Raw genomic sequence first — 17959 nt, forward strand, 5'->3', positions numbered from 1 at the left:
TTTTTTGACATAATGTAAGATCTTCTAATGTTTTACACATACGAACATATGGGCTTCCTGCGTCATCGTAGCTGCGCAAGCGGAGTGACGCCAGTTATCTGTCGCTTTCTTGCAACTGCTGAAACGAACCTATTTCTAATAGGTCGCGGGAAAATATTGCGAATGGTGGTTTGAAAAGCGTTACATTCAAAGCAGATTTACTTTTACGCAACATGAACTATGTGCGAGAATGTACAATGAATTTCTTAAATCACAAAGCGTTTGACTCTCATTTAAAAATCAAATCTTTGAGGACGACCATTTAGAAGAATTTCGAGCCCAGAAGATGAGACATTTGCATTGTTGTTAAAAATTTTACTGGCACATTTGTGTGATGTATCTTAAAGTGTAACACGCGCTATGGGTATTATTTTACACCATTAACTTTTCTTATTTGTGTATTCGCACTACTTAAGAGTGGCTGACTACATCACGTGTCCTGTTGCTGTCATCAGCTGGCGAGATCACGTGAATGAGCTATGACGCTTACAAAAGCGCATCGCAATCTCGATTTCAATGCTTCGGAAAGTGACATGCGTTGTTTGGTGGAATTCAAATTTATACCTTCGTAATACGGAAATATGCAGCGTACATGTTGCTGCACATCAAAGGTCTCTCAAAACTTGTTTTTCCCCCTGAGTTTCGCTTTCTAAAGTTCCGGGAAATTCTACGTTGGTATATAAAACCATAAACATTCAAAGTATTGATGACTTTTACAGTGCCGAGGAAGAGTATACTGTCACTTAACACGGAAAAAGTGTATTTTTAACTGGGAAATCCGGGAATGTTTTTTCCTTGTCCACGTATACACCCTGTAAGTTGCAGACAGGCACAATTAAGACACTTAAATATAACCTTTCGGTCACAGCCTTTTTCAGCAAACGAAAGAGACAGACACACCATTCATTCACACAAGCAAGCGCACATCATGCACACAACCGCGAGATCCAGCAGCTAGGGCCAGGCGTTCTGGTTTGTATGTTGTGATTTCTGAGGTTGTGGCTACCCTGAGAACACAGCTGTTTTTATCTGAATACATATCGGATTTATCTTCTGTGTTGATGTTACAATGTCTTGCTTTCAAGCTTATCGTCTGACCACCACTCTTATTGACTGCATAGAACTGGAAGCTAATTCAACCCCTTTCATTGCTGTCACACATCATGGCAAGCATTGGCAACGTTTCAACACAAAACACCTGAGCACACCACTCCCCTTATCAAGACTCTGACAGTCTGCTGTAGAAATGAATACTGTTGTTGAGTATTTGTCCAATTTCAAAGTCAGTTCAATTTCAGTTACAAATTGAGTCAGACAAACTCCAATTTAAATGTGGTAGAAGTTCCTAAAATGCCAAAGTACGCAGTTTCGAGTCCCGTGGTTGGCAATATGATATAATTTGCTTCCAGTTCACTGCTCCCCTCCCTGCACTCATCTACTTCTCAGCCAAGCTGATATCACTGTTCCCCCACCAACCCTTCCATAGCGCTGTGCTTGAGCAAGTGTGATACATGGAATGCAGTATCTTCTAGGATGAAATTCATGTAACAGCAGCAGCTAATACATAAATTAAAGATTGGAGTCACAATTCAGTCCAATTTTACAACTTTCATTTGTCCCGCTGCCTACTAATGTCTGTTGTTACTACCCCCATAAAAGGGCTTGCTGCTGTAACTTCTTCTCGCAATACCAGTTAGTTTAATATGATTTATTTTGTGTGTTAGATATTTCGTTCTAGATTAATTTTCCTTCATGTTTCATCTTAATGCCACCATCATGTGCTCCAGTATTCTGGATATGTTAACTGCAACTGAATCTCTCATTTGCAACCGACTTAGTAAATCACTACTATCTCATAATCAAACAAAGTATTGATCTAGGTTCCGAATCGAGTAATATTTTTTGAAAGACAGCATTTCTGCTTATCAATGTTACCTTTACTTAAAAAGCAGGATTAATGTTTGTATGTGGTAATTAAACATGTATGAGAACTTTATTGCAAATCTGTTCAAATACAACAAGAGCTTGTAAGTCGATAGAATTTAGTGCTGTTTCCTCCTTTTTTTTTGTCAAAACTGTCAAATTTTAAGCAGTACAATAGATTGTTGTAGTGGCTAGTTCATAGTTTCTTGCATATCCTTTACTCTAGCACTGTGTGAGTCAAATGTCATGTTATCGTTCAAGCAATATCAATACTGTATCGAGCACTTTGGCGTAACAGGAAATCCTGAGTCCGTTCGTACACAAGTATCATTTGCTCAGCTCATTCCAAGTGAATTCTTCAGAATAAATCTGCATGTGACACAATAGCCAAAGCTTCATCTACAAATGTAAAATGGCCCCTATGTACCCTATTAAACAACATAAAAATATTAACCTAAGTAGCAGTAGTTTAATCTATGAATATGACGACAACCCATAATTTTTTGAATGATGAATTTGGGAAAAAAACTCATTTTATAATTGGGTAAATACAGTATGTTTTCTGCCACATTTGCTGAACTGACTGTTGGAATCTACTTCTTCAACAATGTATACATAATGTACGAATAAATCACAGGAAAATAATAATTTCTGAAACTCCTGGAGGTGGATACATTGTGGTTGTTACAGTGCTTTCGAAGCTTGTTGAAAAGAGCACACAGTAGTGTAGAACAAAACTATTTGTAGGTTTGACTGGGAAGAACTGTAATATGAACCCCACTCTTGTCATATCCGTATGCTTTCAGTTCATTCTCTGAAGACACAACCATTGGTTGAGAGGTGAATGAAGACAGTACCACAGTAGGCGAACAAGTGAGGTCATAGACCAGTGAAACAATTGATGATAAGCTACAACAAAGTCCAAATACAGCCCAGGGGTAAACAATGTAGCACTGGTCATTGCTACACTGGAGAGCTTGCTGTCAGCTTCGATTGGTTGACAAGTGATGCTGTGACAGTCCACAGTAGCCCATAAAGCTTTCGCAGGTGTTTTGCCACATGCCTCAATACTGGCAGATGTATCCTCCCACACTGTGCCTTGTGATCTTGATGGACTGTGCATATTTACATAGATTGATCAGTTGATATGTCAAGTGGGATTACAAGACTGGCTATTGAGAAACCATTTTCAGTAAATATTTTACAAAAATCTACTGTGATGATCATTCTAGTCATTTGCTGTTGGGATTACTCTTCAACTGTCTATTTCTTTGTTCTTAGACTTAATGACTAGCTATATTTTGCAACTCTTCTTTTAAAACTTTCTTAGTTATCCAGTTGTAAGATTCACTGGCTGTACCTGCTGGCAGTTGGGTGGCACGGTGCTACCATAGCAGCTTCTAGCTGATTCTGAATTGTAGTCTATCCATATTTATAAGTTGATAGTTGTCTCTTCATAATTTACATTATGTTACCAGATGGTGGTCAATATTAAATATCTTTTTCCTACGGTTCCTTGTGACTATTTCATAGTTTTGCAATTTAGTGGGAATGTAAGGATACCATTCACGTAGCTGTGATAATTCCTACATTACTATATTAAACTGCACTTATCTTACCCCTTCCCCACCTAGTTCTGGGAGAGACCTGATATTTCTCACTTTGTTTATACAATTCAAATAGTTTCTTGATAGTAATCCAGCATTTAAATGAAACACACAACACATTTGTAATTGTCTCGTGTACAGTGATAGTGTTTTACAGTGTATTTGAAACTTACTGTAATACTGCTTACTGCAGGTTGCCTGTCTGCCAAGATGACAGAACTGCTTTAGTCTCTTGCTTTCCTTTATTGATTGCACACCTCATAAATCTTCTACTACTTTTATTTTAACGTCTAGGTAGTGGCAGAGATTTTTCTCAATTTCAGTCATATTTCCTTCACAGCTTAGCCACTTTCCAGTGTGTGGTAGAGTACCTCATTTTTCCCCATTCCATTTGTGAGTGGGTGTGGCTAAAACTCATGAGCTTTTAATTCACAGTAAGTTATGTTTATTTATATTGAGTGTCAACAGCTAGTCTCTGCGCCAGTGGTGTATCTCTGCAGGTCTTCGTGGATTTCACTAGTCTTCTGGCATTGCAACCTTCCTGTGTGCAACTACATCATCTGTGGACAGATTCACAGCACTTCCAACATTATCCACTGGATCGTTAAGAGAATTTGAAAGCAGTAACGACTTTATAACTCTCACTATGGATAGTCTCAAAATTACCTTTACATCCATCCACTTTGTTCCATTAAGAGTGATATTGTGAGTTCTGTCTTCAGAAAAGTTCTGAATCGAGTAAAAAATGTGATCTATTACTTGGGAAAGCTTTTATTTTGTTCACTAAATGGCAGTATGGAGTGCCTTCCAGAAGTCAAGGAACAGTGGATCCACCAGGTTGTCATTATATATGGTGCTCTGTCCTGTAGGCGAAGATGACAAGCAGAGTTTCACGAGATCTCTGTTTGTGAAATCTGTGTCTATTTTTAAGAGATATTTTCATTCCCCAAAAGCCTTAATGTTCGAGCATAAAAAAAGTTCTGTGATTTTGAAAGAGATTGATGTTAGCAAGGAAGGCCTAGAGTTATGTTTATTTGTCCAACAGCCATCTGTGAAACAAACAGCTGTTAAAAGTGGAGCAAGGTCTTTTGCATAATCTCTGTCCATCTTGTCCAGGCACCTTTCAACTGTTGAGAGAAGTGATTGTGTGGAATAGAAAATTAACCAAAATTGCTGAGTATCTGCCATTTCAGCTTTCATGTGGTGATTGATAGGAGGAATGATATTCAGATCTTTCACGGAGAAACATTTTCAGAAACCAAATTCACTTATTTCTACCTTCATTCTGTCATCTTCTACGCAAGTGCCAATTTTGTCCCTATGGTGACTGAAAAAATAGCACTTAGTTCTGGACAATATGTTCCTGCTCTGCCTTTAGTTTTGTGGGAGCAAAATTTATTTTGCCAAGTTTTGTTCCGTAATACTGCACTTATCGTATCTAAAGTATTCCATGAAATGTGTAAATTGCCTATTTGCTGCCATGGTAACGTGATATAGTCAAAGTGAGTGTATTCCATATGTAATATTTCCCACCAAAATCAATGCCGGTAACTAGCTGTGCTATGATCAACGCATTGCATCAAAACAGTCTCGAGGCATTCAGTGAATCATGTGCATACATGCGAAAACCAACACTGCACTGAATGGTCTGAATTAGTGTAAATTAATTGACAAAATAAAAAGAATTAATTCTGTAATTTTTGAAACTGAATGGCTTGTTTGGTGGGTGCAAATTTTATAGCAAATTGACTATCACCGTACTTGCTTGATTTCCAGCAGTGCATCTGGATTTTTCCAGTGTTGAGCATATTTTTATCTTACTCCATGTTCTTTTTAGGTTCAGAATCCACATTCACTTATGTCTTTAGTTTATGGTACTCAAAACAAAATTACAGATATGAGTTTATGAATCTGGAGATTGCACAAAATCTATCATGTCTATAGTCCTCTTCTCTTTGTTGTTGATATAGTTCAAGTAGCAAATTGTTCATTTTAATGTGGTGTTTAAATAATATACACAATACAGATTTATAATTCTCATCTGGTGTATTCGATACTTAATATGTTACTTCTTATTGCCTCTCATCCACTCACCAAAATGGCAGGAAAAAGGTTCACTCATACTCTAAGAGCTACTTGCAGACTGGGTGAGAGGTGAACATCACTTACCAGCAATGTCTTAATGAGAATACTGTCATTATTTTTATAGTGCTTAGTGAGTGCACCCTTAAACAAACACAATCACTGGCGTCTCAAAATGATGTGTGAAAATGTCAGTGAATTCTACATCGACATTGTGCAAGCCACTGTATGGCGCACGAGTACCCTGTACCTCTGCTAGTCATTTCCTTTTCTGTTCCACTCGCAAATAGACAGAGGGAAAAAAAGACTGCACATATGCTTCAGTATGAGCCCTAATTTCACATATCTTATCTTCGTGACATGCAATGTATGTTGGTGGCAGTAGAATGATTCAGCAGTTAGCTTCAAATGCCTGTTTTCTAAATTTTCTCAATACTGTTCCTTGAAAAGAACATCACCTTCCCTCCTAGGATTCACATTTAAGTTCCCAAAGCATCTCCATAATATGTTGTTCGAACTTACCGGTAACGAATCTAGCAGTCCGTCTCTGAATTGCTGCGATATCCTCCTATCCGACCTAATACTGATCCCAAACACTTGAACAGTATTCAAGAATATGTCGCACCAGCACCCTATATGCAGTCTCCTTTACAGGTGAACCACTCTTGCCTAAAACTTGCCCAATAAACTGGTTGACCATTTGCCTTCCCTACTACAGTTCTCACATGCTCGTTCCATTTCATATCACTTGCCACATTATGCCCAGATATTTAAATGACATGACTGTTCACAAGCAGGATGCTACTAATGCTAAATCTGAACATTACGTGTTTGGATTTCCTACTCGTGAGCATTCCATTTCATATCACTTTGCAACATTATGCCCAGTCATGTAAACAGCATGACTGTTTACAAGCAGGGCACTACTAATGCTGTATCCAAACATTACGGGTTTGTTTTTCCGACTCATCTGCATTAACTTATGTTCTTCTACATTAAGAGCTAGCTGCCATTCATCACACCAACTAGAAATTTACTCTGTCATCTTGTATATTCATACAGTCATGCAACTTCAACACCTTCCTGTACACCACAGCATTATCAGCAGACACCCACAGATTGCTGCCCACCCTATCCACCAATTAATTTGTGTATATGGAGAACAGTAGCAGTCCTGTCACACTTCCCTGGAGCAACAGAATAGAAGACTACATGTGATATCACATGCTTCTAGTTTGCAGTTGTGCTGTTTTCATTTGATTGTTATAGTTAATAGCTACTTATTACGAATATTTCCATACAGGCGAGAACATGTAAATGCAGCGAATCATTAATTTATAGAGCTACTGGTTTCGTATTGCAAAGTTTTGATAGTGACCGCAGAGTGTGGGAGATGAGTGCATCAATAAGTGAGTGCGTTGTCGTGTTGTAAATAGAAATAGATCAAAAGGAGAAAAAATATTATAGTAGTAAATAAGCTGATTAACAAAAGAATGTTCCGTAATTAATTCTTTAAATTTCATTTGTTAAGGTTGGAGATGGAACCACATCAGTCATTGTTCTGGCAGGTGAAATGCTTGGTGTAGCTGAACAGTTTTTAGAACAGCAGATGCATCCAACAATTATTATTAGAGCATATAGGCAAGCGTTGGAGGATGCCGTGTCAATACTGCAAGAACGCATAAGGTTGGTTAGTTATATATCTTTAAAATGATGGATGAAAAGTTATTTGGTTTATTTTTAATTTATCTTATTTGTGTTTATAGTGTCCCAGTTGATACAAGTGACCGCAAGAAAATGTTGGATGTCATAAAGGCGTGTGTTGGGACAAAATTTATTGGTCGGTGGTCCGATTTGGCATGTTCTATAGCATTGCAGGCTGTAGAGACAATAACACTGGAAGAAAATGGTCGCCGAGAAGTTGACATAAAGCGTTATGCAAAAGTAGAGAAGGTAATAGGCCTAATACTTTCCAGATGTAGTTAAATAGGTATGCTTTGGACATCTTTGATAGATAGTTGTTAAGCCTCTGTGTTCTCTCTCTCCATCATTACACCCTCTCCCCATGACTTTTTGGGGTGTAGTTGGTAATGGGAGAATATCTGTGTGGAAATTGTGAAAAATGTAAGGAAATGAGAGTTTAAAGTTTTTGTGAGATCTAGTGGCATGTTTAGATAACTCACTCAGGTGAACACTGCTTGTCTAAGATGGGTTCCACTTCAAGTACATCATAAAGTTTGTTTGCCCTAAATAATCACTGTGTATGGAAATAATTCCAAGTGTTTAACATAGGGAGTATGCCACTAGAACGTCATAAATTTGTCAATTGTTGTCGAAAAAACTTTTAGAGAAAAAGCTCTATTTTCTTAAACATTGAGGGGGGTAAATTTTTGTGAGTAGTATGTTACATTCATTATCATCATTTTTTTACCAGCTCAGTCGAAAGGATTTTCTACCATAAATAAATTTAAATTTTGTATCCTGTAGATTCCAGGTGGAAGTATTGAAGAGTCTCTTGTTCTTCGAGGTGTTATGGTGAATAAAGATGTTACTCACCCAAAAATGCGACGCTATATAAAAAACCCCAGGATTGTCTTACTTGACTGTGGTTTGGAATACAAAAAGGGTGAAAGTCAGGTAAGAGCCATTATATTACTCACAAATATGTTCAGATCTTTACAAAGGTTATTTCTCTGGTGTAGTTATATTTCTGTTGTTAAATGTAAAGCTACATGATTGTGAATCTTACAGACGAGTGTTGAAATCATGAAGGAAACTGATTTCACAAGAATTTTGCAACTGGAAGAAGAGTACGTGCAGAAGTTTTGTAATGATATTATCTCAGTAAAACCAGATCTGATATTCACAGAAAAAGGAATCTCTGATCTTGCTCAGCATTATCTTTTGAAGGTAAGAGAAGCCGATTTGCCTCATTTCTGAAGAATAATCTGACATATAACAACTAAGGACAAATAGTTTTAAATATCAGATAGCATAAGCTGAAGGTGAATAGGGTGTAAAATGTTAAAGCTTTACGGCATTAAGGTCTATTTGCATGCCACTGTAAGATGTATTTTGGATTTTAATGTGATCAAATGATATAATGTGAAAAGGATAGATTGCTACTCATCATATAGGCCTAGTGGAGATGTTGAGTTGCAGCAGGCTCAACAGAAAAATTGCAAAACAAGTAAGCTTACAGCTGAAAGATCTTCTTCTGAATCACACACACCACACCACACACAGTGTCTGGTCGCTGGAGACAGTGGTTTTTTTTGTGTGTGTGTGTGTGTGTGTGTGTGTGTGTGTGTGTGTGTAAAATTCAGAAGAGCAGCTTTTCGCCGAAAGCTTACTTGTTTAGCAGTCTTTAGTTGTGCCTGTATGCAACTGTACACCTCCATTGTGTGGCGAGTAGCAATTTATACTTTTCATGATATTGTCATTATTCCATCCTGGATTTTCCATTGTTTGACTGATATAGTAAATTAATATTATGCTAGACATTCTTGGTGCTCGAACAACTCCATAATATGACAATGATTTACCTCTTGTCTCTTCTCAAACCTGAGCCATTTGGTAACTATTACTGTGCGTGTGGTGTGTCATAGACTCAACATTGAAAGCATTGGGGAGGGGGGGGGGGGGCGGCATTCACTGCCCAACCACCATCCACATTTCTACAAGACAGACATAAGGTGCATATATCTTGCATGGTGGCATGCCAAATATAGGAAATAAGATTTGGATTGTATGACATGAAGGGGGGGGGGGGGGGGGCGGCAACACATAATCTATAGGAAATTACAGAATTCTCACTGGTTAGTGACATTAGCAGATGCATGTGGAAGCTCATTTCATCTCAGTTAATGTCCCCCACATGATAATGCCACTACTAAATGCCTGACTAGTGCTCTGTTTTCTAGGAAGTTGCATTGTTTCATGTGGTTATCAACACACTTGTACCCTGCCATTAGTGTACCAACAGTTCAGACAACCATTTTACATGCTAGAGCATTTGGTGGTGGTGGTGGTGGTGGTGGTGGTGGTGGTGGTGTACCAGTACTAATCTCTGTGGCCTGTTGTGTACAGTGAACAGAGGAACACGTATAGACCATTGGCTTTAGTATTTCATAGCAGAGAAGTGGCCATCGGCATGGTGTTCCTGATGACAGTTGAGTCTGTCAGCTGCAATTTTGCCCAGATCGAAGTACTCCTGAGACACCCTTGAAATAGAGGCACATGAAAATTTGAGTGAACACCTGATCTCTGAGAATGAGTGTGCCGAGTGATTGTGGTCTAATCTTTGTCAAAGGCACTGATATTGTCTCTCTTAATTATTGTGCAATAATATTGACTGTCTGAGATCGTTATTGATATTTGCACAATGTATTGAAGAAGACTGCAGCACTTTAAAAATATTGACACTCCTTTTCAATGCATTGTGTAGTATGTTGTGCTATGTAAGGGTGGTATTGCACAATATGTGTCAGTTCATGCTAAGACCGAGGGAAATTCAGTTCACTCCAAATGAATTCTCACAAACAACTGAAAAAAGTAAATTACTAAGGAAATTAAAGGTTGGAATATCAACACTATCAGGGAAAGGGTAGCCTGCTACTCACCGTAAAGATGACGCGTTGAGTTGCAAACAGGCACATTGGAAAGACTATAACAGTCTTCTTGTTGTGCTTGTCTGCAACCCAATGGGTCATCTTTACGGTGAGTAGCAATTTATCCTTTTCCTAATATTGTTAAAAGTAAATTAAAGACAGTTAGGAAATGGTCTGGAAAATGTATATGGAAGCACCAGGTAGTAACTTGAAGAAAAGGAGTTCTCAGTCTATCAGGAAACACCAAATACCTCATTATCCATAGTAGTAAAGATAACTGAAGATCATGATTGAAACAAACATTTGGAATTCTGTCAAAAATCATATTAAGAAGTATCATTTATTTATTGGCGGTGACCAGCTTTGTTTCTACAAGTGTACTCTACAAACCATCATGAAGTACATGCCAGATTGCCATGTCCCTTTGTACCTGCTTTTAGGGTTCTTTCCATTCCTTTCACAAATTCAACATGGGAAGAATGTTTCTTTGAATGCCTCTGTGTGTTCTGTAATTATTATAATTTTATCCTCACAATCCCTATGTGAGTGATACATAGGGGATTGTAGTATATTCCTAGAGTCGTCATTTAAAGCCTGTTCTTGAAACTTTGTTAGGAGATTTTCTCGGGAGAGTTTACATCCATCTTCAAACGTGTGCCAGTTCAGTTTCTTCAGTATCTCTGTGACACTCTTCTATTGATCAAACAAACCTGTGACCATTCTTGTTGCCGTTCTCTGTATATGTTCAGCATCCCCCATTAGTCGTATTTTATATGAATCCCACACACCTGAACAACACTCAAGAACTGGTTGCACAAGTGATTCGTAAGCAATCTCCTTCATAGATTGATTGCATTTTCTCAGTATTATACCAATAAACCAAAGTCTACTACCTACTTGACTCACCTGAGCCTAGGTGATCATTTCATTTCACATCCGCAGAGGTTACACCCAGGTACCTGTAGGAGCTGGCCGATTCCAACTGTGACTCACTGATATTATTGGCACTGTATGCTATGGGCACCTTTTTGTCAAGTGCACATTTTTACATTTCTGAACATTCAATGCAGGTTGCCAATCTTTGCATCACTTTGAAATTTTATCAAGATCGATGGTATGTTTACGCAGCTTCTTTCAGACAGTACTTACTACAGATAACTGCATTATCTGCAAGGTCATATATAACATGAGCAGCAAGGGTCCAAACACACTTCCCTAGGGCATACCCAAAGTTGCTTCTACATCTGATGATGACTCTCCATGCAGGATAACGTGCTGCGTCCTCCATACTAAAAAGTCCTCAGTACAGTCAGAAACTTCACTTGACATCTCATATTATCACACTTTTGACAGTAAGTGTAGATGAGGTACAGAGTCAAATGCTTTTCGGAAATCAGAAAATACTGCTTCTACCTTCCTGCTTTGGTCCGAAGCTTTCAGTATGTCATGCAAGGAAAGTGGAAGTTTGTTTCACATGATTGATGTTTACAGAATCCATGCTCATTGGCATGGAGGAGGTCATCCTGTTCAAGGTACTTCATTATTATTGAGCTCAGAATATTTTCTAAGGTTCGTAAGAATTCAGACAATATGTCGCTTTACAAACTATCCATGTATGTAATTTAAATACAGTCAAATGCATATGATTGGAAATGGCCACAGCAGACAATCCAGAATGGTCATACAGGCAGTTCAACATACAATAAACAAACTATGCTGAGCAGTACAGAGAGAACTGTATGATGTTGAACTATCTGCGTAGCCATTCTAGTGGCTGTTTCCAAAAAGGCGTATTTGACTGTATTTAAATTGTGTACAAAGATGATGGTTTTAACATGGACATAATCCCCGAAACTAGTCACCGCCAATAAATAGAAGATACTTCTTAATGCAACTTTCGGCAGAAGTCCAACGGTTTATATCGGTAAAGGAAAAGCTGTCTATCTATTTTGCCTGCAGCATGCTGGATGTCGGTGAAGATCGTGATGCCATAACAGTAATCAGGCATCTTTATTTTATTTGTAACACTTCTCATAATTGGCAAATGGGAGCAGGTCAGCTGCCCAACAAGCATACATAACTATTTTTCTTGCAGCAGTTGTCACGGCACAGACATTGGATCATGAAAGCTTTCAATCAGTATAATTGTTTTATTTGGTTTGCAACAGTTGTTAAGGTAGAAATACATAGAAAACAGCACATGTAGACTACACAATAAATTCTACACTCACTTGTTAAATTTGTAATTAGTTGTTGTTGTTTATAAACCTGTCCTGATACGAAAGAGTCCTCAGAGTATTGGAACATTCGAACAAAGCATCTCTGACATGTTCCATACATTCTGTCCAATTTCTGCTTGTGTTTCACAAGGCAAGCAACTGTCACAGTACACAGCCCCATCATTCAATACTGACATGTTCACTATGAAGGCAGAGTTCTAACTGATGCATCCTAGACATATGTATTGCATGGTGATATTGTGCCATTATTTGCCTTACACTGTCAAGCAGCATATTGCCACAATTGTGTCAGTAACATTTAGATTTACTGGGGAAGGTCACTTTTATCCTTCATGCTCTGGGCTATCAGTGAGGAGAATGGAGACATCACAGCCATGTGCTACACTGAACTATTCCATTCATGTGGCAACAGGACCAATGTCTAGAATTGTAGCTCTCTCTCTCATTCAGAACTGCCTTTTGTTGCAGTAGGTTCATTTAATCTTTGCCATAGTGAAAAGTAGGGATGATTAATAGGAAAGATTTGCTTTCCATATAAACTGCTGTTATATAAATTTAGAGATGCAGTATTCCAAATTAAATAATATGTATATGTCTTCCTGTATTTAATGCAGTTGCTTTAAGTATAAGATTAGTACATGTAGGACCACTTGGACATTTTTCTCCCATCTTAACATATGCAAGTTGAACAGCACTTGGTGTGGCTAATAGTTGTGTGAACTGTTTCGTCATACATCGAATAACAACTTGCATTGTATCTGTAAGTCAGCATAGATGTGCAATTTGCAGTATTAAGAGGTTTATTATATACAGTCTTTTCAGTTGTTTTACTTCTTCAACAGTTTAGTTATGCTATTGTGCATTTGCTTTTAGCGTGCTCTGATGAGGGTTTTGCGGATCACCTGACATTGATGTAGAATTGGTATGTAGTGTTTGCTAGAAGCACAATGTGTGCTAAGAGTAAGTTTTTGAATGTATGCAGAAAAAATGAGAAGTTCGATGAATGTGTTCATTGAATGTTTACTACAGTAATTAAGAGGCGTCGTCGTAAGCTCTGTATGCTGGTTATCGGACCAAATGTGACAAATTCAAATTTTTTGAGCATATGATATTTTCCCTTGATGAAAAAAGAGTTTATAATAATATCAGAGTCAGATCCTAAGAAATTGTGATAGGGTTACCTAAAAGTGGCAGTATCAGATATTGGCAATTGCAATGTGGTAGTGCATTGTCATCTATCACAGTGATTTCCACTTGCTATCATGACTTTCTAGCTCAAAATATTCTGAATGTTCCACAGCATTGTTACTGCGCAGGGGAAGTAAACAAGGAGGACCATAAAAATGTAATTACGTTGTGTTTCAGTGGTATTTTTACTCGTAGGGAATCGCTGCACTAATTGCACAGAGCTGTAGCATTATTATATGTATAAACTCGTAAACAGAGTAGCAGACCAATCAATGTTCAACATTTTGAAAATGTGAATACAAATTGTACTCTAATAGGTTGCAATTTTAGCTAAAACCATAATCAAGAGTAAATTTGTCATAAGATACCTTTCTTACAAATTTGTTAATGCACCTCTCATTTTCTGAAATGAATAAACTTGTTTTCTTCGATAAAAGTATGTGCACTACTATCCCAAATCAATAAAAGGAATTTAAGGAAAGCAACCATTCATCTTCAGCTGATTGATATATCACTTAGAAACAGACCACTACAGCTTTCAAGCTTATGCTAGTTTTTTTAGTACAAGAATGTGCACATACCACACATACCTACTCGCCAAGCAACAGCAGGAGAAAACACACATAAAAATAGGTTTTACGTATGCAAGCTTTCAGAGCCATTGGCTCCTTCTTGTGGCAGAAAGGTTGAATGAAATGGAGGAGAGATTGGAAAAGTCACCCAGAACTCCGCATCAGGCGAGACTTACTGGAAGGGATGAGAAGGAAAGACCCTTCTGCCAGAAGGAGCCACTGGCTCTGAAAGCTTGCGTATGTAAAACCTTTTTTCGTGTGTTCACCACTTGATTAGATTTGTTGCGTATCCAATTACATTATGTTGTCAAAAATTGGATTATTTTCATTGTTAAATCAGTTACATGTTAATTTTTAAATGTAATTATGAGCATACTGTTTCTCATCATTGGGGTTACATACCTCATTCATTAAAAACAGAACCGTTATAGGATCACTTTTTTTCTTTCCATCCATCTGTCTGTTAAGACCCATTTTCCTCCAGAACCAGTGAAGGTACAAGTTGAAATTTAGGTCATATACTGAGGTCTACAGTCTCAGGGCACTGTGGAAAGTTTAAGCTTCTAAGTCAGTGCAGTCGGAAGGTATGGCCATTTGTGTCACACATTTTGATAATCTATTTAAGTCACTCGTCAAAACATTTAGGGTACTTTCTATTGACCTAAAATCATGAAGTTTGTTAAAGAGCTTTGTTTCACAGTACAAATAAAGGAAAAAATCCAAAAATTATTAATTTGTAACTATATTATACGATAAAAACATTTTCTTGTCATTCTCAAAATTCTTGGAATTCACAGGACATGTACCTTGCTAGTATTGATACTGATCTTAAGCAAAAATCATCAAGATTCTCGATTCCCAGGATGGATGAGTTATTTGTATACATTATTAACCCTCAGTGTGTAGGTGCTACTCAAACTTATCCAGATATACACTCCTGGAAATGGAAAAAAGAACACATTGACACCGGTGTGTCAGACCCACCATACTTGCTCCGGACACTGCGAGAGGGCTGTACAAGCAATGATCACACGCACGGCACAGCGGACACACCAGGAACCGCGGTGTTGGCCGTCGAATGGCGCTAGCTGCGCAGCATTTGTGCACCGCCGCCGTCAGTGTCAGCCAGTTTGCCGTGGCATACGGAGCTCAATCGCAGTCTTTAACACTGGTAGCATGCCGCGACAGCGTGGACGTGAACCGTATGTGCAGTTGACGGACTTTGAGCGAGGGCGTATAGTGGGCATGCGGGAGGCCGGGTGGACGTACCGCCGAATTGCTCAACACGTGGGGCGTGAGGTCTCCACAGTACATCGATGTTGTCGCCAGTGGTCGGCGGAAGGTGCACGTGCCCGTCGACCTGGGACCGGACCGCAGCGACGCACGGATGCACGCCAAGACCGTAGGATCCTACGCAGTGCTGTAGGGGACCGCACCGCCACTTCCCAGCAAATTAGGGACACTGTTGCTCCTGGGGTATCGGCGAGGACCATTCGCAACCGTCTCCATGAAGCTGGGCTACGGTCCCGCACACCGTTAGGCCGTCTTCCGCTCACGCCCCAACATCATGCAGCCCGCCTCCAGTGGTGACGCGACAGGCGTGAATGAAGGGACGAGTGGAGACGTGTCGTCTTCAGCGATGAGAGTCGCTTCTGCCTTGGTGCCAATGATGGTCGTATGCGTGTTTGGCGCCGTGCAGGTGAGCGCCACAATCAGGACTGCATACGACCGAGGCACACAGGGCCAACACCCGGCATCATGGTGTGGGGAGCGATCTCCTACACTGGCCGTACACCACTGGTGATCGTCAAGGGGACACTGAATAGTGCACCGTACATCCAAACCGTCATCGAACCCATCGTTCTACCATTCCTAGACCGGCAAGGGAACTTGCTGTTCCAACAGGACAATGCACGTCCGCATGTATCCCGTGCCACCCAACGTGCTCTAGAAGGTGTAAGTCAACTACCCTGGCCAGCAAGATCTCCGGATCTGTCCCCCATTGAGCATGTTTGGGACTGGATGAAGCGTCGTCTCACGCGGTCTGCATGTCCAGCACGAACGCTGGTCCAACTGAGGCTCCAGGTGGAAATGGAATGGCAAGCCGTTCCACAGGACTACATCCAGCATCTCTACGATCGTCTCCATGGGAGAAGAGCAGCCTGCATTGCTGCGAAAGGTGGATATACACTGTACTAGTGCCGACATTGTGCATGCTCTGTTGCCTGTGTCTATGTGCCTGTGGTTCTGTCAGTGTGATCATGTGATGTATCTGACCCCAGGAATGTGTCAATAAAGTTTCCCCTTCCTGGGACAATGAATTCACGGTGTTCTTATTTCAATTTCCAGGAGTGTATATTCACTCAAATTGTACATTTTTTTTTTTTTTTTTTATTAGTAAATAAGGGCAGGCAGTTGAATTAAAACACTGTACTAAATCATTTATGAAGAGAGTGTGTGTGTGTGTGTGTGTGTGTGTGTGTGTGTGTGTGTGTGTGTGTGTGTGTTTAAATTTATTTCTTTGTTTTTATAAGATTGAAAATGTCATTTTGGTACGAAGATTTTCAAAATGCTCGTATGCAGGAGACTGTTACATAGCCACTAGTAACACCTAGTCTCTACTTCACTACCTTTCCTTCAACTTTGCTTTTCCCATTAAACTTGATGCTTCAAAAAACTCTTAGGCCTTTTCTTTCTACAGCACAGTTTTCACTCTTCAGTTAATATGAATAATTGTTTTGTGGTGAAATGCTAATTTCCTCAGGAAAGTAGTCTATTACACCAATTTTCAAGTTTGAAAAAAATGTTTGTGAGCTACATTACTTGAATTTCATTATTTAAGTTTTTACAGACACATTAATACAGGAAAGATACGTAGGATACATTCACATTGGATCTACGAGGGTCACTCACACTATTTCTGTAAAAATACAGTTTTCATTCTGCATGTATGAAAGTTTTAGTGTGTAGATATATCCTTCCAACTTGTTTTCAAACTTAGTTCAACCTGTTCCCGTGAGTGGCGCAGTCACAGCATAAGATGGCTGCTACACTTGACATTCGTCAGAAGCAACATGCTTTCATAGAATTCCTGTGCTGTGAAAACGAGACAGTGGGAAATATCCACAAGAGGTTGAAAAGCGTGTATGGAGATGCTGCTGTCGATTGCAGTACAGGTAGTCTGTGGGCAAGCAGGTTACATGATGAAAGCTGGCAATGCAATATTGAGGATTGTCCTCGCAGCGGCAGGCCTCGTACTAAACACACTCCAGACAATGTGCAGAGAGTTAACGAATTGGTGACTGCTGACAGAAGCATCAGTGAACGAATTGTCACACTACATTGGTATAGGGGAAGGAAGTGTTTGCAGAATACTGAAAGTGTTGGCGATAAAAAAAGGTTTGTGCCGGGTGGGTTCCCACGATGTTGACAGTGGCTCACAAAGAAACAAGAAAAACGGTATTCAGCGAACTTCTGGAACAGTACGAGAATGGTTTGAATTTCTTGGAAGAATTGTGACAGGTGATGAAACATGGCTCCATCATTTTTCACCAGAGATGAAGAGGCAATCAATGGAGTGGCATCATGCAAATTCACCCAAGAAAAAAAATTCAAAACCACACCTTCTGCTGGAAAAGTTATGGCTACGGTGTTTTTCGATTCTGAAGGACTCTTGCTTGTGGACATCATGCCAAGTG

The 17959-nt window shown here is 39.3% G+C and overlaps 1 protein-coding gene across 1 annotated transcript in view; it reads left to right on the forward strand.

The window, feature by feature from the left end:
• Window positions 1-17959, forward strand: part of LOC124621990 (T-complex protein 1 subunit gamma) — a 67506-nt gene that overhangs the window by 11568 nt on the left and 37979 nt on the right. The window contains exons 4-7 of the mRNA XM_047147532.1: window positions 7183-7337; window positions 7418-7604; window positions 8139-8288; window positions 8403-8561. Coding sequence (XP_047003488.1) covers window positions 7183-7337; window positions 7418-7604; window positions 8139-8288; window positions 8403-8561 — 651 coding nt within the window. The remainder of the gene's footprint in view (window positions 1-7182; window positions 7338-7417; window positions 7605-8138; window positions 8289-8402; window positions 8562-17959) is intronic.

Source organism: Schistocerca americana, chromosome 7 (genome assembly GCF_021461395.2).
Source record: "Schistocerca americana isolate TAMUIC-IGC-003095 chromosome 7, iqSchAmer2.1, whole genome shotgun sequence".
NCBI lineage: Eukaryota > Metazoa > Arthropoda > Insecta > Orthoptera > Acrididae > Schistocerca > Schistocerca americana.